Raw genomic sequence first — 23671 nt, 5'->3', positions numbered from 1 at the left:
GATCATCCTCTTGTACTGCATCTGCCTGGGAGATGGTAGGGCCGGGAATCAGCTGACAAGTTCCTCCTTATGCCCTACCACGCCCTGCCCACAGAGGGCGCTAGCAGAAGTCTGCATTGTTGGGGGCGGGGAAAGAACTCACTCTCTGCTTCCTGATGGTTCCCACTGTCCCCTTCCCGCCTCTGGCAGCTTCCCCTGGGATCCCTTCCTGCCTGTCAGCCAGGCAGTGGCAATGCCTTCCAGCATTTGAATCCAGTTTTTGAGTTTTCTACCACTCCCTGAACCAGCCTCACAGATGTGATACCAGGGGAAGAGGAACCCCTTCTCAGAGGTGGGGGTACCACCCTGCAGGGGCTCTCTCCTCAGCATTGAGTCCCTAACACAAGCTGGGCCAAACCCCCTCACACACCTGGGAAAATCTGAGCTTCCCTGCACACCTCTTCCGCTGCGGCCTCTAACTTCCGGTGACTCCAGGGACGGCACTGGTTCCCCACAGGAGCTTCCCCTGTTGATAGCTGGATTCTCTTACCTTTCTGCCCCCTTTAGTCACTGGGTTTAAGAGCCTATCAAATGGACTGGTCAAGTCACCGCTGTGGTTTCTGTCTGCTGTCTGGGTGTGGGCAAACGCGTGCAGTTGGGCCTACAGCAGCCCCACCCCCACCCCCACCAACTCCAATGTTGGGGTTGTCTACCCACCCAGAGCCCACTTTCTGATAAGGTCTCTGTCTGCCAAGCCGTGTAGAAACACGAACAAGCGCACATTTCAAAGACGTGGTGTAATTCGTAGCAAATGGAGGGTGGCTGTTGTACATCCTCAGGGGACCGCTGCAGGGCTGGCTCTTGGTTAACCTTTGGCATTTGTCTCCTTGCTGTCCTGTAGCAAGCCATATGGGAGCTTCCTCGTCGCAGGCCTCTTGGAGAAAATGATCTTGTTGTAGTTGAACGTGGGACCCTCTCTGGCTTCCATTTGCAGTTGCTCAGGTTCTGGGAAGAATATGGGACTCAGGTTTGTTGCTGAGAAATGGTCCCACGTGGAGAGCCTGGATCCTGACAGGGCATCCTTCAGCACGAGTTCCGAGAACTTGGACGACTTCTTCCTTTTCAGCATCATGAAGCTGGTTTTGCTCTGTTTCACGGACTTGCGGTTTTCCTCAGCAGCACGCATGCACTCCAGCTCTCGGACTCTGCTCTTGTCAATGAGCCGCCTGACTGCCAGGGAGGTGTGTGTGACGTAGGCGGGCCAAGGGCTGTGTTTTTCAAGTAGTGTCAGAGGGAGTTCGGTGTTTTCTGGGTGTTCCACTGGAAAAGAAATGCAGTGGTCTAGAAACACTTGCACGCTCAGTAATTCACTTCATCAAAGAACTCCCGGGGTCTGGGACCACAGTTTGAAGTCTCCCCTCCACCCACACCCACCCCCACCCCCTACCCCATTTATCTAGTGGGAATAAAACTCAATCCAAAGATAATAAACCGAATGATACTCTACAGACTATCAATTAAAGCACAGCAGAATGCTACTAATGAGAGACTTGGGTTGAGCCAGGCTCACTTTCAAGTGTTTTTAATCTAAGTGTGGGTTTGAGCCCCAAATTCTATTGTCCTCAACTAAATGTCTGCTTAGAAAGCTGTTGCAGGACTGTCCTAGAATGATCCCTGAGTGTTCACAGGAGGTTCATTCCAGAGCCCCCCCACGGTTACCGACCTCTGTAATGTGTTTAAGCTCCTTATTTAAAAATGCTGTGTGCTGGACATGGAGATGCGTACCTGTGAAATCAACACTCAGGAGGCTGAGGCAGGTGGGTCACAAGTTTGAGGACAGAATGAGCTACACAGACAATTTTTTTTTTCAGTAGGAAAACCACGATGCAGTATTTGCATAAAACCTGAGTAGTCGTCCTTGTGCTTTGAAATTACCTCTAGAAAACAAAATGCTAGCACAGTCAATGCTGTATGAGTGGTTATTACACTGTGTTGTGTAAAATGTTTGAGACCCAGCGCTGCTGAAAAGAGCAGTGTTAGTCGGGTGTGGCAGCTTAGGCCTATAAGCCCCCCCCCCAAACTTAGTAGAAACAAGTGCCTGAGGTACATGAGAAATTGCCAAAAGAAGCCGGCACGAGGGGGCGAGGGGTGGGGGACACATAGAAACAATAGCAAATTAGGTTCAGGACTTGGAGCATCAGCCTACTCCACCTGAATCAGCATGAACCTTGAACAAGTGTCTCACCCTTTCAGAACTCTGGTTGCCTCATTAGAGGCATTGCCTGATTAGAATGAGACCACTTTCCGAAGGCTTCCTTGCAGGTTGGCAATGACTTGCATCCAACCCTTAGCAGCTGTGTCTCTGGACCAGTTACCTTCCGGCTGTGTCTCTGGACGCGTACTGTTTCCCATCCTTACTGCGTCTTGTGATGTAGACGTTCTCCCTATTTGACAAAGGACAGAACTGAGGCTTGTAAGTTAGTACAGCGTCCTGACGGTGGCTCTGAACTCAACGGTCACACGTGCCTCCCTGTGCCTGCTGTCCGGCTGTCCAGAAGTGCTGATGTTTGAGACCCCCGTGGGTGGGCACGTTGACGAGAATTCTACCTGCCTGTTTGCTAGTTCCTTAGCAGATACCGAGTCCTGGGCAGGACAGGCCTTCCTTCTAGAATATTGGCCGTACTCTGGGTACCAGAAATGACAAGCACCTCCCCTGCCCCATTTTCCCTGGTTTTATAGCCTTAGGTCATTTCAGTGGGAGTTTGGGAGGCAGAAGAATTAAACAAATTTATCTTGCCATCTCTAACCTGAGTTCAGAAGGAAAGACAAACAAGCGTGATAATGGGTGGCAGTCAAGAAAAATAGTTCCCAGCCCCATGTTACTCTCCAATACTTGAAAATATTAAGCAGAAATGTCCAGGAAAAAATAATTCATCAGTTTTTGTAATATATCATTATAATTTCCTATTTTATTACTAGCTATTATTACTAGTTTCAGTGAGCCTAATTTATAAACCTCATCATGGGTACTCATACATAGAAGATATGGAGTTTATTGCTATACACTGTTTCAGGCACTCATAGGTGTCTTGGGACACATCCCCCTGGGGAACAGGAACTACTGCACACAGCTATTCCCATGCTCCTTGGGGGACATTGAGCAGCTGGAGTTTGTCTGGGAACAGATCTATCAACAAAGAATGTGCCATGTATTCCACTGCCTGAAGAACTCACCTGACATCGCCTTTTACCAAGTAAGACCTATGGAAGCTCCAAGTATGGCCTTGGATGTCACCTCCTCCCCAGCCCTTCCTTGTATCCTGGAAGCAAATGCAAAGATCTTCACATGACCATGGCAGAAGCAGAGTAAGCAGCAGCCATGGCGTCTGCTAAGTATGTTGTGTTTTCTACCAGCTCAACAGCAGACTCCCTCTCCCCATACCCTGACTCTTCCTGTGTTCTTCTGCTCCCGTTCTCTCTCACTGTTAAGAGTTTTCTTTCTATCACAGGTCCAAATGGCTTTGGGAAAATGTGAAAGCCAGGGCCTCCTAAAGCTGACCTGACAAGTGATCAGTAGCCACCCTGAGGATCCTAGGTCCTGTGGTCTGTCCCTTCCGGGAGAGCGGGGTGAGTCCCAATTCCCCGTTAGTGTGGCCCTGCTCCAGCTCCCTACGTTGCCGTGACCTGTCCTTCAGGAGTCCTGCTTTCAGATCCCCTGGCTTTCCAGTCTGAACACTGGGCAGTCCTGGAGAGTCCGGGTCTGGTTCCTACAAGTACTGCAGGGCCCCACCCTCTGACTTGCACTTCCCAGTCTGCAGCTGGGACAGAAGTGGCAGAGATGGTCAGGCAGCTGCCAAGAGACACCTAGGGGGTCCCTAAGGAGGGGCAGAAATCAGAAAGCCTTAATGTTCTGTGTGCTCACGAAGATGGAGGACTTGGTGGGCACCATGGTCAGTGATTCTCAGCCTCACTAGTCCATCTACCTGGAGAGCTTGCCCAAGCAAGCAGAGGCTGCAGATCAAATCCAGGTCCTCACACTGGCATGGCTGGCAGGTTACTGGCTGAGGCACCACTCCTCTGCCCCGTGAATTCATTATTTGTTACTCAGATTTTCCATCTCTGTGGCCCTTAAGTCTGGGGAAGGGTCATGGAGCCTTTCAGCCCTCACCCGCCAAAGACCCGTGAAAACACACTGCACATGATTTTTAACGCGTTCTTGGGGGTCGTTGGTGTTACTGGGCACCACAGCCTGAGAACTCTTGGCCTAGGGTCAGTGCTTCCCAATTCTGATAATCCCGAGAATAACCTGCAGAGCCTGAGGCTGAGCCTTACCCCCCAGATGTTCCAATCCAGTGGATCTGTTTGGAGGACCTGAGAATTTGCTTCCACAAATACCTCCAGAGGATGATGATGATGCTCTCGATGCACGGACCACACTGAGCACCTCCCTGTGCCCAGCATGAGCGGTTGGTGCCATTTCTGTCAGCTGCAGCAGAAGTGAGCTGTGGTATGCCAACCTGCTCACATGTGGACCACCCACCTCTAACATAGGAGGGGTCCACATTTCCACACCTTTTGTCCTCCCAGTCAAGGAACTGTTATGGGATTTGAGTAAGTCATTAACAGAAACTTTAAATTCTGATGTTTTCATAAAATAAATTATCCATGAATTTCAACATTTTATTCAAAACACCTACACATGATAGTATCCTGGAGATTTGTTCATATTAAAAATAAGGGGGGGGCAGGGAAAGAGAAGACAAAAGCCAGTTTTTGTCAAACCTTTTAGATCCAGGTCTTGTAAGATTCTCCACTGAGTTTCAGTGGCAAGGCACTTTAAAAAATAATATCAATATAGTTTTTCGAGGCTACAGAACCAATAATGCTCAGAGAGTCCTCTTACCTAGAAAGAGATACTTGGGATAATTTTAAAGTAAACTTTAAGGCATCTTAGTTTTCCTTCTAAGACCAGCCCCAGGTTCTCAAACTTTACAGTCATCCATCCCAAGTTTCCTCAAGCAGAGAGCATCCAAATGGCCCCCCAACTCTTCCGGTCCACCTCCAGTGAAAGAGAGACTCAACTGAGCACACGTTTGTACAGCTATTAGAATTTGTGCCCCCACACACAGTGCCTGATGGTGGAAACACATTTGGAGATGGTGATATTTAGGAGACTGGGAATAATTCCTTTCACCCTTGCTTCTAAATTTCTGATTAATGAATCTGGAGCAACCATGGAGCCTGGTTCCTAGCACTACTGTGCTGTGTCACCCAGTGCCTCACACTGTCTCACCGGGCTTCTGTGCCACAGCACAGAGGGCGGCAGGTTTTTCTCATACCTGCTGCAACAGGGACTGGGAACACTGGAGAAAACCAGTGATTGAGACAGTCTCAAAATGCATGGGGAGGACTTGTTGAAAACAACAAGAGATAAATAGTTGACATAAGTCTGAAGACAAGCGGTGGCCTTTCACGGTCTCCTTCCAGTCCAGCACAAAAGGTTCTATTTTGTCTTCCTGTAAATGCAATGCAAAGCCACAGTCCCCAGACAGAAACAGCATTGATGGGAGGGGTGGGAGGCCTCGCTGAAGCAGCTTGTTTCTCCCACAGACACCAAGGTCCATGTTCAAGCAACTGGGTGTCCAAGGCGAGCGCCCCCCAGTCCCCGATCAATTTCTCACCGCAACACTTTTAGAATCTAGTCTGAGATGCTGAGTTCAGACTCAAAGGAGTGACGCTGTCCTGGAATGTGGCGTAACGGTGGCAGGGATTGTGTTCCTTAAATTGTTAGGGCCTCTGTTGTTACTAATGAAATGAGACATCGTTGAATTGCTGCCCTGCTTCTCTGAGGGAGTGTCTTCATTAGGGTTTCTATCACTGTGATGAGACACCATGACCAAAAAGCAAGTTGGGGAGAAAAGGGTTGATTTGGTTTACACTTCCATATCACTGGTCATTGTTGAAGGAAGTCAGGACAGGAACCCAAACAGGGCAGGGACCTGGAGGCAGGAGCTGATGCAGAGGCCATGGAGGAGTGCTGTTCCCCATGGCTTGCTCAGCCTGCTTTCTTATAGAACCCAGGACATCAGCCTAGGGATGGAACCACCCACAATGAGCTGGGCTGTTCCCCATCAGCCACTAAGAAAATGCCTTACAGCTGGGTCTTATGGAGACATCTTCTCAACTGAGGTTCCCTCCTCTCCGATGACTATAGCGGTATCAAATTGACCTAAGACTAGCCAACACAAGGAGATCTAGTTGTCTTGAGGTGTCTGGATAGTGAAATGCTTCTAAAGCAGCACAATTCAGATTTTCTGCACATTGGGAGTACTGCAGATCTTTAAAACTATGGTGCCGACTCTCATTCCCAACCTTGGGGTTTGCCTGGATGAGAGGCAGAGCAGGAATTAAAGCTTCCCAGAAGGGCAAAGGCCTTGAGGAAGGTGGGTAAAGGGAGGCTGGATTTGATCAGTGCACTATTATATAGTTGTATTGAAATATGCCTGCTGTGGGATGTTCTGTATGGCAAATGTGTTGCTCTGATTGGTTAGTAAATAAAACACTGATTGGCCAGTGGCCAGGCAGGAGGAAGTATAGGCGGGACAAGGAAGAGAAGAATTCTGGGAAGTGGAAGACTGAGTCAGAGACACTGCCAGCCACCGCCATGACCAGCAGTATGTGAAGACGCCGGTAAGCCACCAGCCACGTGGCAAGGTATAGATTTATAGAAATGGATTAATTTAAGCTATAAGAACAGTTAGCAAGAAGCCTGCCACGGCCATACAGTTTGTAAGCAATATAAGTCGCTGTGTTTACTTGGTTGGGTCTGAGTGGCTGTGGGACTGGCAGGTGACAAAGATTTGTCCTGACTGTGGGCCAGGCAGGAAAACTCTAGCTACATATGCCATCGAACCCCCATTGTTAGGCACAAATAATACATGTGCGTGTATTACTTATTAACTAAAACACTTTAAGAGAGCTAGCTTTGACTGTAAACTTGACACAGCCTAGAGACATCTGTGAGGAGAACCTCAACGGAGGAACGGCCTAGATCTAACTGGCCTGGAGGAAAGTATGGGGGTGGGTTGCTGTGGGATGATCTGTATGTCCTGTGGGAGCCCTTCTTGGGTTCTTTGTGGCGTTACCCAGCAGGTCCGTATAGAGGATGATTAGGACCATGGGCCTGAGTGCAGGTGTTTGAGATGGTCTGCACTTGGCTGTGCTGGGGGATGGTCTGTATGTCAAGTTGTTCTGATTGATCAATAAATAAAACCTGATCGGCTGTGGCTAGGCAGGAAGGATAGGCGGGACTAACAGAGAGGAGAAATAAAAGGACAGGAAGGCAGAAGGACTGACGGCCAGATGCTGCCAGCACAAGAAGCATGTGAAGATGCTGGTAAGCCACGAGCCACGTGGCAAGGTATAGATTTCTAGAAATGGGTTACTTTAAGATATAAGAAAAGTTAGCAAGAAGCCTGCCACGGCCATACAGTTTGTATGCAATATAAGTCTCTGTGTTTACTTGGTTGGGTCTGAGCGGCTGTGGGACTGGCGGGTGACAAAGATTTGTCCTGACTGTGGGCAAGGCAGGAAAACTCTAGCTACAGTGGGTGTTGTCTTAACTTGCATGGGGGGCACAGTCCACCGAGACAGTGTCATCCCTGGGAAGGTGGTCTCGAGCTGGTAAGAAAGCTGGGTAAGTATGATCCCAGGAACCCGCCAGCAAGCACACCTCTGTGATTCCCGCTTCCCTCAACGATGGACGGGTAAACCAAATAAAGACTTCTGCTTGGGGTCAGTATTCTCTCACAGCAACAGTGATGAGGTGCACACCAGGTGATTCCAACACACAGTAGGGCTTAGGACTGGATGCTTGTGAAACACTGTCCATTTCTCAGGTGACACCAACTACCTAGAGACAGGACCCAGGACCCAGAAGGCTGTCTATGTCGCCAGCTTCCTTTCTGTGTTTACGTGCTGTGTGCTGTATGTCAGTGTCCTTGAGAACACTTAATGGGGCCACAACCATGTGACAATGGTGGATGGACTTCGGTCAAAGGCGGAAGCAAACCCGTGGCTTAATAGCGCTGCAAATGAGGGAACAGCATGTGGACGGGATTCTCCAAAACCCATTACCTCACTCTCTGTCTGCCGCAAGCTGGGCCCTTATCTCAGGAAACCATCTTACAAAAGGATTTTGTGGTTCCAGGCAGGATTAATGGATTAGTACATTGATACAAGTCAATTCCACGCAGGCTTTTGCCCTGACGCTGTAAGATAGTGTATACTCATGAGTGAGGTGCCAGCTTGGTAAGAGGGTGCCTGAATTGTGTCCCACAGGATGTAAGAATCTCCCAAGATGTTACTAGGCACTGTTTAAGAAGAAGCGGGGAAAGTCCAGGACAAGGGCCACCCATACAGCTCTATAGGTTATGTAGCCTGAGAGCCACCGTTTATAGGATCCATTTTATACAAGATAGCAGGCATATGGCCAAGCAGGTTTGTTAAACGGCACAGTAAATGCCTTCCCAGCCGTACTTCTCGGGGTTTGTTATATGTTGACCTGCTTTTTTTGTCTGCAGAGTGAACATGCAGAATAATTGCCTTTGACATGTTGATTCATTAGACAGGGAATCTCATGGAACTAGGAATCAATGAAACATTCACATGGATTTTTAAACAAGGTCCTTTTCCAGCCTTCAGGACTGCATGCCTCAGAGAATGCCTCATTATAAGAGCACAGAACAGTAAAGAGGCTCAGGGGGTAGCAGGCCCTGTCCTTACTACAGCCTTCTGAAATCCTCCCCAGAGGCCCCCAGAACTATCCAGACATAGAAGAGCAAGCCAGCATGATGGCCCAGTGTTTCTCTCTTTCCCACTGTTTGCATGCTTATCTCGCTGGGCTCATTTTCACCCTCTTTCCCAGGGCTGTCCCTAAGTCTCGACCTTCTCGGAAGGAGACTGGTATTCTCTCCCAGGCCTGGCACAAAGGCTCATCCCCCCCACCCCCTCTGCATTTTATCTTCCTCAGCTGTCCATTTCCTTCCCTGCCCGGTTCTTTTTCTGCTGTCTGGCCACTGCCCATTTACATTTGGCAGAGGAGGAAGTTGCCATTAAGAGCAGAAGTGTCTTGGAATGCTGATCTCCGAGATGTACCAGGGTGGGAATCGACTCAGTGCAGTGCATGCGTCCAGGGGCTGGTCTCCAGCCAGAGTGACCTTCGGGGAGCCCGCCATGTTCCCCCGTACAGAACAAGGCCCCTCCCAGGGTCCCTGCATCTCACACCTGGAGGAAATGTTGAGGGCACATCAGACCAGCTTCTGCCTTGTCACCGCTCTCTCTGCTTTTCACCTGCCCCATCCCATGAGCACCCCCTACCCACCCCAGTGGGCTCTAGAGGAGGGGCATACAGGAGAGTCACTAGATATGCTGAGGAGCATCGGGAACCCTAGAACTATGAAGACAGAGGGGTGGGGAGGGACAAGTTGGTCTTTCAGGGAAGAAGAACATTGTCTGTTCCTCTCCCTGTGTGGCAATGCATGGTCACCTCTTCTTCCTCTCTCCACACACACACACTCAAGAAGAGAAACAAGGTCATAACTACACTCTCTTACAGATCAGCTTTGACAGTGCTAAGTTCTGGCATGGACCTCTTTGGGGGGAACTAGGGATCACTACTCCATTTCGGGTGTTGCCATGCAAACCTCATCAATGCTGCCCATCTTCTAACAACCAGCCTGCCATTCCTGAATCCCACCTACCATATATGGGAGGAGCTACACTTCTGATTAATACTGCTATAGGATACATATGTTCTCTAATGATTAATGTCATAACTTTCCAGTGCTTTTTTTTCCCAGCATGGAAAAGGAGTCTGCAAATCTGCAGACATACAGCGTTTATTTGTTTCACGGAATCCACAATGCACGTCATATACTGTACTGAACAGCGTGGGTCCTGCATTCACTCAGAGCCCCAGAACCAGAGTGCATTCAGACATTCACCTCTTGCTCTAATGTCTGCCCTTCTCAGTATCCAGGATCTGCAAAGCAGGTTTCCCATACTTACAAGAGACCAAACAAGTCTAATATATGCCATTGTGTCATCAGAAAGGAAAGCAGAGAAGCCTTGTACTAAGTCTAAACATATCCCATCAGCCAGTCTGCAGCCAGATACTGAGCAGAAGAAGACATCAAAAGCTGCTCATCACCCTGTGAGGAAGACAGACCGCCTTGGATGGGGAAGGGAGAAATGGAATCAGGAATCAGGAAGGCAAACTGATTCTGCTGAATCCCTAAGGACAAGGAGAGTGATGGCCAGATCTCCATCTTAATGACAGCCCTGGTGTCTTCCCTCTTCCTCCTACAGGCAGATACTGCTGTCTCCAAACTATCTGCTTTCTGCACATGAATTGTTATGCTGAGCTGGTTGAGACAACACTTCCCAAATTCCCTACCGGAAGAAGTTCTGAGCATTGCACAGCTCTCAGGAACAACCATGAACCTGAATATTATATTTATTCAAGAAATACTTCATCTAACACACTGTTCATTTTGAAAGATGTAATATGAAGACCTATTAGGTGTAAAGCTCATGTGGGCTGTGTTATCTATACATCACATTCCAATTTTAAAAATAAATCTCTAGAACAAATCAAACAGGCACGAAGGAGCCTTTCTACTTTTTCCTGCATGGACATTTAGGGTAGACTTGTACATTAATCAGCTAGTCAAATAGGAAAGATATGGAGAAACAACCCGAACAGCCCACACTTAGGAAACCAAACATGAAAAGATTTAGGCAGTCTGTGCCCAGAGACCCCCTTACAGCCTGACAGCTGGCTCCTGAGCAATGGAACTGTGAAAATGCATGGCTGCACAATGACTAATCAATCAGAAAGAGGAAGTCCTGCTCCCACTGGAACAATGGGGCATTGTGAACCTAGAGAACACACGGGGAAACAGCCAGCATTTCCCAGGGCTGATTGAGATCAGCGGCTCAGGCAATCTCCTCTCAAATGCTCAGAGCTTAGGAATGGGGGCCAGGAACCCAGACTTTGAAGAGAGTGACTGGCACTTGAGACTCTCCTGGAAGCAAAGAGTTAAGGCAATCACCCACTCCTGTAAGATTCCATTATTCTATTGTTATTGACAGCTGGGTCCCAGTTCATGCCAGAACGTGATAAAAGACTGTATTACAACATGCACTCAACTCTCTGGCCACAGGTGACTCCAAATTATGATTGATTCAATCTCCCCGTAGTTGGGGGTGAAATGGCCCACAATTGAACAACAGTCCAAATTGTCATACTGAAAACGGAAGAGTTTGCACATTGTCACAAATGCCCTTCATGCACACCCAGCAATAACTGTCACCCTAACACGACTTACAGAATAGAAATTAAACCAAAGGTTGATGGAGCACTTGGCAAGGCAGGCAAGCTCGGATCGGGAACCTGAGCATTATGCAAACCGGGAAATGGAGTGAAGTATGTGTGTAAACTCTACCTTGTGAGTAAAGTACTGTATTGTTTTGCATCTGTGGCCTGCCACCGTGGTCACTAGAAAACTGTGAACAGGAAGTAGAACAAATTGCCAGCCCCTTAGGAAAGCAATTTGAGACACGTGCCATGGGGAAAAAGGCTATCTCTTTGTATGTTTCCCAAATTTAAGTATATGCTTTGTCAAAAGCATTTGTATGGGTTCTTATAACAGACATTATATATCAACATTATATTAAATTTGAATCATATTTTTTAAATCTCACAATCCTAATGTTATCATGCAACTCTCGTCCCACCCATCCTTACATATATCCTTTTCAGCCCACCACTTTTGCTCAGCCATTGTTTAGCACTTGTTCGTAATGTTAAAGATCCCTCATAATTATTTCAGAGGCTACTCAACAATCCATCTAAGGAATGAACCATTATCCATGATGCCTCTGTTTGGGGATGTTAAGGTGTTTCCAGTTTTAGCCCCTAGAAGTGATACGCAGTGTCTTTTAAAACGCAAAACTCAAACAGCTTTCCGGTTTTTATGAGGTTCTGCACAGCTAATGCTGCCTGCCCAAGGTTTCTCCTCGGCAAAGATTTCCACGTGCCCAGAGTCACTTCCCCACTTCCCCTCCACTCTGAGGTGAGCTGTGTCCTCCTCCTCCTCCTCCTCCTCCTCCTCCTCCTCCTCCCTCATATTCACAAACAAAAGAAACCAAGTGAGACGTCTGCCTGGTGGATCGAGGGTTCTGGATCGCCAGCTCCAGGTCTCTTCCTCATTACAGGACAGCCCGTAACAAGAGTAAGAATAGAAGACACGACAGATTCTGGGACCACCACCGAAGCGAGGCAGAGGCCTCCAGGAAGGATCGTCATGCTGGAGGGCTGTCCCCAGAAGCCCCCAGCTGTCATTCCTGGCACAACATGTCAAAGAAAGAGCTGGGAAGATCCCCTTTACCTGGTGACTCCGGCCAATAATCCCAGCTCCTCAGGAAGCTAAGGCAAGGTTACAACTTCAAGGCCAGCCTAGTAACTGAGGAAGGCATTGACTCTAAATAAAAAGTATTTGGTAAAGTGACACAGAGAAACCCTGTCTCGAAAAACAAAACAAAACAAAACAAAACAAAACAAAACAACAACAAAAAAAAAACAGCTGGGCAGTGGTGGCACACACCTTTAATCCCAGCACTTGGAAGGCAGAGCCAGGCGGATCTCTGTGAGTTCGAGGCCAGCCTAGGCTACAGAGTGAGTTCCAGGAAAGGCACCAAAGCTACACAGAGAAACCCTATCTTGAAAAACAAAAACAACAGCAACAACAAAAAGTATTTGAAAATAGGAACTTCATGGAGGTTATAGTTCAGGGGTTATAGCTCATGGAGGTTATATGCTCTGCCAAACATACACAGAAACCTACATTCAATGCCTGGTACCAAGAAATAAACAAAGCAAAATCAATCAATAAGCAAAAGTACCCCAAGAGACAGCTCATGTAGCTGTGTCTCCCGTGGACAGGGAGGCTGCAGACGGAGGGGATGGTTCATGAGGTAAACAGGAAAGCTGGGGGCTTCACGGCATGACAGGAAGAAAAGCAACAGGACCAGTGAGAACCTATGCCAACTCAAGCTGCAGGAGCCACGTGGAGCCCTACAGTGAGGCTATCACAGGTGTATGCACATGAACAAGTACAAACTTCTATATGTCCATTATCGCTCATAAAGATGCTCTCGAAGAGCAGATCGCCAAATTCTGTCCCATATTTCCTAGGGAGAGAGTAAAGAAGTACAGGAAGGTTTGTGACGTTTATCCAGCTCTCCATCGGGAGAGGATACCATAGATGCGAGAACATCAATATTTGATCATAGAGAAGGAAGGGAATAAAAAGGGTGCATTGTGGACAGGGGAGAAGGCTCAGTAGGTTAAGATCGCCTTGCAAACACAAGGAGACTTTGATCCCTAGGAACCAGGTAAAAAAGCTGAGTATAGAGGCAGTTCGGGAAGGAAAGGGAGACTCACCGGAGAGCAGCCTGGCCTGCTTGTTCCAGGTCAGCGAAAAACGCTCTTTCGAAACAACTTATTGACGGTATCTGAGACTGACCTCTGGCCTCCACACACATGCCCAGGTGTGCAGATACACAGCCACACATGTGCACATGCCTGTGCACAAGAACACACACACAAAGGATAAACCATCGTCTGGTCACACTGATGAAAATAATCTCTTCTACTATTGTTCACTAGGCAATCTTCTAGAAAATGACATTTAGTAACCCATAGGTATATGCACATTATGATATTGGGATACTGAATTATCAATCAAAAAAAAATTTTTTTGAAATGAGCTTGGTCAGAATTAGCCACTTTGCCAAAGCCGTCTCACTCTGTGTCTTCAGTACCACTAACACCTTGAAAATTACCAAAGTACATTCCTCCGACCCGTCTCTTTTCTAAGAGTGGATTCCCATCTCCTCCTGCTCACTAACAAGCTCCTCCCTGTGTTGCTGCATCTCATCAGACTGAACCTGTCCGGAACCCAGGTCCACATCTGTTGTCACAATACTTCTGGAAAGATCTCTGCCTCCATGCCAGTTTCTGTTCACAGCCATCCTTCCTGCTCACCCAAGTGGAAACGGAAACTAGACCCCTCCATCCCTCTTGCACCTCAAGTTCAGGATCTGCTCCCCTAACGTGTCTTCCTACTTTATTCTCTTCTGGTCTAATCTCCATTTGAAAGCTACAGGTCAAAACATTTATAAATACATTCATTTCTTCAACAAATATGTGCCGATGGCTCATTGCGAGCCAGGCACTAAACAGGTGCGACACTGCAAACAGGGGAAGAAAATGTGCAAGATCTGATCATATCACCCTTCTATTTAAAACTCATCATGCACTGCCTAAAATATAAAAGGCAAGACTCCTAGCTTTGGAATACCAAACTCTTTAATACTGCATCAGTATCCCCATGTCGGTTAATTTTACGTCAGCTTGACACAAAGCTAATCATTTGGGAAGAGGAAACCTCGGTTTGAAACAATGCCTTCAGAAGACTGGCCTATACGCAAGTTTGCCTGTGAGGCACTTTCTTGATTAATGATTGATGTGGGAGGGACCAGTCCACTGTGGGTGGTGCCAACCCCGGGCAGATGGTCCTGGGTTGTATAAGAAAGCAGGCTGAGCAAGCAAGCCATGGGGAGCAAGCCAATAAGCAGCATCCTTCCATGGCCTCTGTTCAGTTCCTGCCTCCAGGTTCCTGACCTGACTTCCTTGATGATAGACTACAATCTGTAAGATGAAATAAACCCTTTCCTCCCCAAGTTGCTTTTGGTCATGGTGTTTTTAGCTCAACAATAGAATCCCTAAGACAATCCCCATTTTGGCTTCTATAGTCATTAAGTGTGCCCTGCACACACACACTACACATGTACATGCGCACATGTATCTACATATGGGTGAAAATATGTATTTGAACAAATACAGGTGCACAAATAGGTACAGACTTATGTCCATGAATATACATAAGCATGTATACACATGGGCGCATTTATACACAAATGCACGTGTATATGCACACAAACATGTATACGCATGCACACACACATACTTCACACTCTACCTGTCACTGGCAGCAGGAGAAATGACCTCATTATACATAGCACTTACCACATGATAGTGAATGATCATCAGAGATCAAAAGGCTTGGGAGTCACCTGAAGCCATGAATAACCTGATCATTCAAGATCTGGAAAAGTGAGGCTGTGAGGTTGAGGCTGGGGCTGAAATTAGGGACACTCCCCATCACCACCATACACACACACACACACACACACACACACACACACACACACACACACATCACACACACATCACACACACACACACACACACACACACACCAATTTATAGAAGTTCTGCCAGGACTGTTTTATTGGAAACAGGCAAAGAATGCACCCTGTCTCCTGGCCCTATAACAGAGAGTCCCCTGAGGCCCTGAAAGGAAGCCCAGGATGTCCCCTGCCCCAGCTGCACCCAAGTCCACCGGTTTTTGCCGGAAAGCAGGTCCTTGATCTCTTCCCCTGTGATTGCCAAGTCATTTCCCTTCCTTGACCCTCCTCTGAAGGCCAGGCCACCAGACTACGGCAGCCTTCCCCTCACCAGGCATCGGCAGCTTCTGAGACCTGGCCCCTGCTCCTCAGTCACTGACAGTGTTAGCTCCTGGGCCACGGGTGTCACTCTGAGTAGAGCATCATGGCAGAGCTCCATGCCAACGTCTAGCCTCCACATCCCTGGAACTCCTCACCTCCGAAACTCATGTCTGCTATCTATCCCTCCCCACAGTGTCCTCACTTCCTGCTAAATCCCGTTTAAACTCCAATGGTCCCGAACGATTATTCTTAGCAACCCACCTGTGATGGTTAATCTGCGTTGTCAATTCGATTGGATTGAGTCAATATGGAAGCATACCTCTGAGTCTGTCTGAGGGTGGTTCCAGAAAGGAGGAGCTGAGGAGGGGAAAGCCATTCTGAATGTGGGAGGCACCGTGCTGTGAGCTGAGATCCTCAGGCACCACGCTGTGAGCTAAGCGCAGGGCAGAAAGCAGGCTGTTGCCAGAATCCATCTCTCTCTGCTTGCTGGCTGTAGGTGCAATGAGACAAACTGTCTCACACTCCTGCCGCCAGGTCTTCTCTCGCCACAGTGGAGGGCATCTCTTTGAGCCAGAAGCCCAAGCAAACCCTGGTCACGTTGCCTTTCTATGCATAAGAAAGGAACTAACACACCGCCTTGCCCTTTCTGTCTATCCTCTCACAACCCCCCACAACCTCCTCGCCCTGCTTGCTGTTTCTGCTGCGTGCTCAGGTCTCCCATGACATGTGAATAACTGATGTTTCTACGCCATACCACATATCGAGCACCCTCTAAACATCTTATGTTAACTAATTAATTTTGACAAAGTTCTGTTTTATCCCCATTTCACGGACAAAGAAACTAGAGCCTGTGGAGTCTGTGGAGTAGCCTGTCTGTCCAAGGGCACACAGCTACTAAGTGACAGGAATTAGGACTGACACTCAGGCTGCCCAGCTGCCAAAGCTTTCATTTCTTATTGCCTCAGTCTCGGAAGCGCGTCCCGTTGCTAGCCCACCCCAGGGCCTCCCCTTTGCTGCTCTTTCCACTTTCTCATCTCCCAAGAAATGGTTTCCAACGCCTGCTGCCTGCTTCCCCTTCTCACCCTCAGCTACTGTCCTTTCTAGTTCCAGAAAGATCCAAGAGTCCATGATCCAAGAATGCTCTCATCTCTCTCTAAATTTCCTACCAACTTGCCACCAGGTGCTCCCGCCCGCCCACTCTGCCTTCCTTCACTAGGTGGGGGAAGTCGCCCTGCTGTTACTGAAGAGTGACTTTTCACTTATGCCCCAGGCCTCTACCCTCTTAACTCCCATTTCCAGACAGAGTTTCTCTCTGTAGCTTTGGTGATCTCGATCTGTAGACCAGGCTGGCCAAGAACTCACAGAGATCCGCCTGGCTCTGTCTCCCGAGTGCTGGGATTAAAGGCATGCGCCCACCACCGCCCGGCTGAGTTGAGCATTCTTATACTTGGGGAACATTTTCCCACTTAGCTTTCATGACAGCACGCAGACCCAATCTCTTCCCGAATCTCTCGGTACCCTCCCCCTCAGTCTCCATTGGTTCTTCCTGCAGTCTTTCTCCGTTTCATCTCCACACACCCTCAACGTGGCATCAACAGTTATTTGGCTCTATAACTCATCAAACAAGTATAAATCCAAATGCCAAATGTATGTCTTTATTTGTAGAACAATCCTACCCAAACCGTTCATTGCCCTGACTTCTCCCAGATCTTGCAAATAAATCCCTGCAAGTATAGAATGAGAAACACAAAATACTAAGTAACTAAATTTAGAGTAACTTGTTCCACAGGGAGAAATAGCCAGTACAAGGCCTTTACCAGGTGGTCTAAGAAAAGCATCCTGTAAGTAACCTTGAGACAGAGAAAGGCTTCCTACTCTGGCAGCATCCAGAGAGAGTTGATTGGATAGTCCCTCCTTCATCCACTCCCATCTCTAAGGGACAATAGAATTTCCTACCAAAAGAAGTGAACTTGTCAGAGTGATCGTTTCGGTCTTCACTGTTAATTTTACTGGGTTTAAAAATCACCTAGGAGATACACCTCTGTACACATATGTGAGGCCATTCCCAGAGAAATTTAACTGAGGAACAAAAAAGATCACCTTGAATATGAGTGACACCATCCGGTAAGCTGGGTCACCACTGACCAAAAGAGGCTGAAAGGAGAAATCACCGGACACCAACATTCATGTCTCTGTTTTCGGAATGGAGACACAATGAAACCAGCCACCTCACTTCACGACATGCCTCCCTGCCATGATGGACTGGGCCCTCATCCCAAGGGCCCAAATAAACCCTTTTCTTAGGATGCTTTTCTGGGGTAGTTTCTGGCAGCAACGAGAAGAGTAGCTAATATGTATGTAAGGAGCTGAAGCCTATGGGCTGCTCCAGGAAGGACGCTGTGCTTCCTTCTAGCAAAGCTGATTTTCGACATGGCCATGTGGACACAGTAGGTGCACTGATGCTACCCAAGGGACCAGGCTTGGAGTAGGGATGGAGCCAGGTGTAAGAGGAAAGCTCTGGATGGTTAAGGTGCTTGCCTCACACTTGCCTTGATGCATACAAAAAGTAGAAATTTTGTGATTTTTTTTTTTCTTTCTGAAGATCATGTAAACGTACATGTTATCCAAAAGGTCTTGTGAAAATGTCAAGATCAAAACACTAGGTCTTATCACAGGACTATTTTCTCAATATTGCTACATAAATACTATCTGGGTTCTACCTAGGCCTTCAGGACCAGAGTCCATCTTCCTCTGCTTCTTGTACCTGAACACACATGTACACATAGACACACACATTATTATGAGGGGGACTTAGGAGTAAATTTCCATCATCTGAGAGCACAGGTTCTAGAACAGGGTGGGCTTAAAAGATCTGCCTGACACATGCCCTGCTTGGACTGAGGCTGTTGGGGCTGACAGCTATCCCCCTGCCTGGAGTGTGGGGCTCCACAACAGATCCCAAATCTTCACGGGGCCCCATGAGAATGTCCCTGAATCGCTCATCATCCCAGACACAAGAGCAAAGACGTTGTTACTGCACAGAACGCCCTGGGCCTCCCCGCACTCCCTCCCCAGTGCTCTGATTCAGCTGTGGTGGGGGACCCACCCTTCCAGTCCAGCTCTCTACCCGGTGTCATTTTGCCTCTCTGTGCTTCCAGAAGGAAGAATTGGGCTTCCCTGCACCTGTCTGTCTTCCATCCCTAACCCCTGTGTTCCTGTCCCTCCTCACATAGCAGCAGGCCCAGGAACTGGAATGTACTGTAGGTCATTAACATCCCACCAGACGCATTCCTTTCGGATTTACCCTACCCAGGAAAACGCTTCAAAACTCTCCAGTTCTCATTCCCGGATGCCACTCAAAGCAGAAAAGCTAACTTTTGCCCTCTAGGGTGGGAAATGCGAAAGACACCAGCCTAACCAGGCGTGCTGCTACATCCAGACCACACGCCCCTCCCAGGCGCTGATCCGCTTTTCCATCCACCGAGTGGAAATTCTAGGCGCAGAAGGTGTCCAGACCAACCCTGCGTTCGCGCCTCGGCCAACGGCCGTAAACCTGTTTCTGTCCCGCTGGAGCTGCAGTCTGGAGCCAGAAATCTGGAAGAATTTAACACGTCGTGGGTTCGGTTCAGACACAGGAAAACATTGTTCAAAGTAAACACTGGAATCCCTCCCTCATCCTGCAGGAATGTGGAGCCGACAGAGTCTGAGCTCAGCTGCTTCTCAGAAAAGCTCCTGCTAAGCCCGGCCCGCGCCCTGCACCAGGCTGCACAGACAGGGGGGACCCTCTGCAGTAGCCTCCATGCAATGGCAAGCTCCGCCCCTGACCTTGAGAAGCAGAAAGCCCTCTTGAGGGGAGAGGGGCTCCTGATGCTGCTGCGGGACTTTCCATTTCCTTCCCTCCAAGGGCTGTGAAAGAGTCACTTTTCCTGGAGAAGAAAGGCGGCTCTGTGGACGCGAAGGAGCTGCCTCCTGCCCGCGTGTGTGTGTGCTCCCTGGACAGGACAGGGCCAACGACTTGCGCTCCCCTTTCCCTGCTCCTTAACGAATTCCATTTCTCCAAAGCCCTGAGCCAAGGTGCTCGCTCCGCTTCCGCTGACTCTGGAAAGTGGAAAGAAAGAATTGCTTTATCCAAAGGCTGTAAAATGGAGTCCAGAAAGTCGGTTCATGTGTAATCGTTTGTGTCACTCTGTCCCTCAGCCTCAAGTGCTGCCTACATCCCCCTCACATAGATGCACAGGGCTGCAACAAATGGTTGCAAGATTCTTCACAGCCCCAGGAGGAGGAGAAATCCCGAGTGAGGAACAGTTTGAGGGATGCAAGAAGTCTGCGAGTGGGCATCGTTGGCTTTTCAAAGACTTCCAAAAGCTCAAGTTGAATTTCAAGCCCTGTGGGGCTGGGGTTGAAACACTTGGGAGATTAAGACAACAACGTGGCAGTCAGTTAAGAGGCCAGTCTGGACTACATAGAAAGTTCTGGAAGTAAGGCCCTGTCTCATCAGAAATAATAAGGGAGGAGGCAGGAAAGAGGGAAGAAAAGAGGGGAGGAGAGAAGGAAGAAAAGAAGGAAGGACAGAAGGAAGGGAGAGAGTGAGGGAGGAAGGGAGGAAGGAGGGAAGGAGGAAGAAAGGGAGGAAGGGAGGAAGGGAGGAAAATTTTAATCCCCAATATGAGGTTGTAATGGCCCATGTTTTAACTTGACAGGATCTACAATCACCTAGGAGACATGCTTCTGGCACACCTGTGAGAGACTGCCTAGATTTGTCCAGCCTCAGAACATGCCTGTGAAGGATCCTCTTGATTAGATTAGATCAATTGGGGGGGAGGGATGACATGACACCTGCCCACTCACTGTGGGCAGCTCAGGGGCTGGAGCCTCTGAATGAAAAAGAGGAAGCAAGGTGAACACAGGCACTCATCTGTCTCTGCTTGACTGTGGATTCGATGTGTATGCATCTGTGCACATGCACTAATGTGAGAAGAACTGGGGGGGGGGGTGCGCGTGCACGTGCACAGTGTGGCCATAACTCCCCTGCCGTGATAGACAGTGCCCTGGAACTGGTGTGAGCACAGAAACAGACACTCAGACCATTGGAATAGAGTCCAGAAATCCACCCATACAGATACAGCCACCTGGCTTTTCACTGCCAAAATATACGGGGGGGGGGGGGGGAAGTAGCCTCTTCAACATATGGTGCTGGGGAACCTGACCATCCACACTCAAAGAATGAAAGTAGATCTGTGTGTGAAAATACATTCAAAAAGCTTTAATGAAGACTTTAAATTGCCAGATGAAAACACAGTGCTGTAATCCCAACACTCCTACAGAAAAGCAGAAGGCAGAGACGAGAGAATTGTCCAAAGCTCTTGGGCCAGCTAGCCTGGACTACGCAATGGCAAAAACCCTATCTCAAACAATGTGGAAGATGAAGGTCAATACCCGAGACTGTCCTTTAATATCACACACACACACACACACACACACACACACACACACACACCTAGTTCCACTCACACTTGTGCATATGCACAGATGCACACACGCACACACATATATCATACATTGTGTGCTCGTATGTGCAATGTGTACATGTAGGCACAAAGGGGATCATAAAGGGCCCCTTCCATGAAGGGAAGATGAGATCTTAAGGGCAGGTGGAGAGGGAGAAAGGGGCATAACTGGAAGGAGGGAATTTGAAGGCACACGATGACTGTTTGCAGGGAGGAAGGGGACATCAAGACAGAGGACTGGAGATTAATAAGAGCAAAGTGTAGTGTTATCTATAAAAATCACAAGATCATCACGTCGCAGAAAAAGCCTTTGACAAAAATCCAACATGCTTTCATGTTAAAAGTCCTGGAGAGAGTAGGGCTTGTGGGAACATACCTCAACACAATAAAGGCTGTATATGACAAGCCCAGAGCCAACATCATTGATATGTGGAGAAAAACTCAGAGCAATGCTATTAGAATGGGAATGAGATAGAGCTGTCCACTATCCTCACTCCTTTTCAATGTAGTGCACAAAGTACTAGCTGGGCCAATAAGGCGAGAGGAGGAAATTGAAAGGGATACAAATGGGAAGAGAAGTCAAATCACCCATATTTGTAGAGGATATGATAATATACATAAGAGGTTGTAAAAAAATTCCAACAGAAAATTTCTAGAAACAACTATTAATTTCAGCAAAATGGCAGAACAAAAATCAACTTATAAAAATTAGTAGCTAACCAGGCATGATGGTGCATGTCTTTAATTCCAGCACTCAAAAAAAAGTAGAAGGAGAACTCCTTGAGTTTGAGTCCAGCCTGATCTACATAGTGAGTTCCAGGACAACCAGGGCTACATACAGTGACCCTAAGAAAAATAGTAGCAAAAAAATCAATAGCTTTTCTACACACCAACAATAGCTGAGTGCGATCATAGACACGCTTCCATTTGCAGTCTGAAAGACAATTTGTTAAAGACAAATAAATATATTGGAATACACCTAACCAAAGTAACAAAAGATCTCTACAATGAAAATTCCAAATTTCTGAAAGAGATTGAAGAAGATATTAGAACATAGAAAGACCTACTACACTCATGAATTGGTAGACTTAATATTGTGAAAATAACCATCCTACCAAAAGCAATTTACAGATTCAATGCAATCTCAATCAAAAATCCTCATGACATTCTTCACAGAAATAGAAAAAGAGGTCCTTAAAATTTATATGAAACTAGAAAATACCCCAGATATTTAAAAAAAAAATCCTTACCAAAAAAGAATAATACTGAAGGAATTACCATTCTAGACTTTAAGGTATCTTACAAATCTGCAGTAATAAAATAGCATGGTACTGGCACCAAAACAGGCATGTATACCAATGGAACAAAACAGAAATCCAAATGAAGTACACATAACTGCAGCTCTCTGAGATTTGGCAAAGATGGAAAAACACACACTGCAGTAAAGACAGCATCTTTGACAAATGGTCCTGGGAAAAAGATGTCCACTTGCAGAAGGATGAAATTAGACCCATATCTATCACACTGTGCAAAAATCAACTCCAAGTAGACCAAAGACCTCAATTTGTAACTGGAGATTCTAGAAGAAAACATAAGCAGTAACCTACATGACAGGGGTGTAGGAAAGGACTTTCTGAATAGGATATGATTTGCTCAAGAATTAAGGCCAACAGTTGAAAGGTGGGACTTCATAAAACCTAGTTGGTCATCCAGCATCAAGCGGTCAGCCCCGAAATCATATACACCAGGCAACATTAAGGGGCTCAGCAGACTGTATTTATATACTTCTGCATCTATACGACAACAATCAAAGAAAGAGAGGCCATCGACTTGAGAGGGAGCGAGGGGCGACTCAGGAGGGGTTGGAGGACTAGGACATGAGAGGGGCTGGAAGAAGGGAACGTGGGAGGGGCTGGAGAGAGGAAAGGGAAGGAGAAGAGTGATGCAATTATGTTTTAATTAAAATTTTTAAATGTCACAATGAAGCCCATCACTTATTACAGTAACTTAAGTTCTTTGTCAATGAAAATGCACATGGCCTGTGTGGGGAGGTCACAGGAGCGAGCATCTAGATGCTCCAGGACCCAGAGCAGCTGTGCCAAACTATAACATCACTGGGAACTCTTCACTCAGTTTTAGACATTTTCCACCTTGGTTCAGTCGCCTTTAGTGGTGATTTCTCATATTTTATTTTGAAAAGGAGGCAGGAGGCTTTTCTTCTGAGTAGTAAAGCAGGTGGGGTTTATTTCAGCTTGCAGCAAGCTTGCCCTAGAAACTTTGCTATCCTGTTCCAAAGCAGCTCTGGGAAGGCTGTTTGTCCTGCTGTCCTCAGGGATACCCCCTCTCCTCTTATTAATTCTTTTTTTTTTTTTTTTTTTTTTTTTTTTTTTGAGACAGAGTTTCTTTGTGTAGCTTTGTGCCTTTCCTGGAACTCTGTCTACAGACCAGGCTGGCCTCGAACTCACAGAAATCTACCTAGCTCTGCCTCCCGAGTGCTGGGATTAAAGGCGTGCGCCACCACCGCCCGGCCTTCTTATTAATTCTTGGCA

General features: G+C 47.5%; 1 protein-coding gene across 2 annotated transcripts in view; it reads right to left on the bottom strand.

Moving 5' to 3' along the window:
* Window positions 1-757: 757 nt before the first annotated feature.
* Window positions 758-23671, bottom strand: part of Cdrt4 (CMT1A duplicated region transcript 4) — a 31815-nt gene continuing 8901 nt past the window's right edge. The window contains exons 2-5 of one of the 2 annotated variants that reach the window (XM_037201062.1): window positions 19441-19713; window positions 15935-16105; window positions 2355-2423; window positions 758-1299 (exon numbers count right to left, since the gene is read on the bottom strand). In XM_037201062.1, coding sequence (XP_037056957.1) covers window positions 845-1299; window positions 2355-2423; window positions 15935-16105; window positions 19441-19713 — 968 coding nt within the window. In that variant the 3' untranslated portion in view covers window positions 758-844. The remainder of the gene's footprint in view (window positions 1300-2354; window positions 2424-15934; window positions 16106-19440; window positions 19714-23671) is intronic. The other variant, XM_028869334.2, reaches the window with a different exon arrangement.

This window comes from Peromyscus leucopus, chromosome 8b (genome assembly GCF_004664715.2).
Source record: "Peromyscus leucopus breed LL Stock chromosome 8b, UCI_PerLeu_2.1, whole genome shotgun sequence".
Classification (NCBI taxonomy): Eukaryota; Metazoa; Chordata; class Mammalia; order Rodentia; family Cricetidae; genus Peromyscus; species Peromyscus leucopus.
The sequence above is the reverse complement of the archived record's forward strand: the minus strand, read 5'-3'. Positions and strand labels throughout refer to the sequence as shown.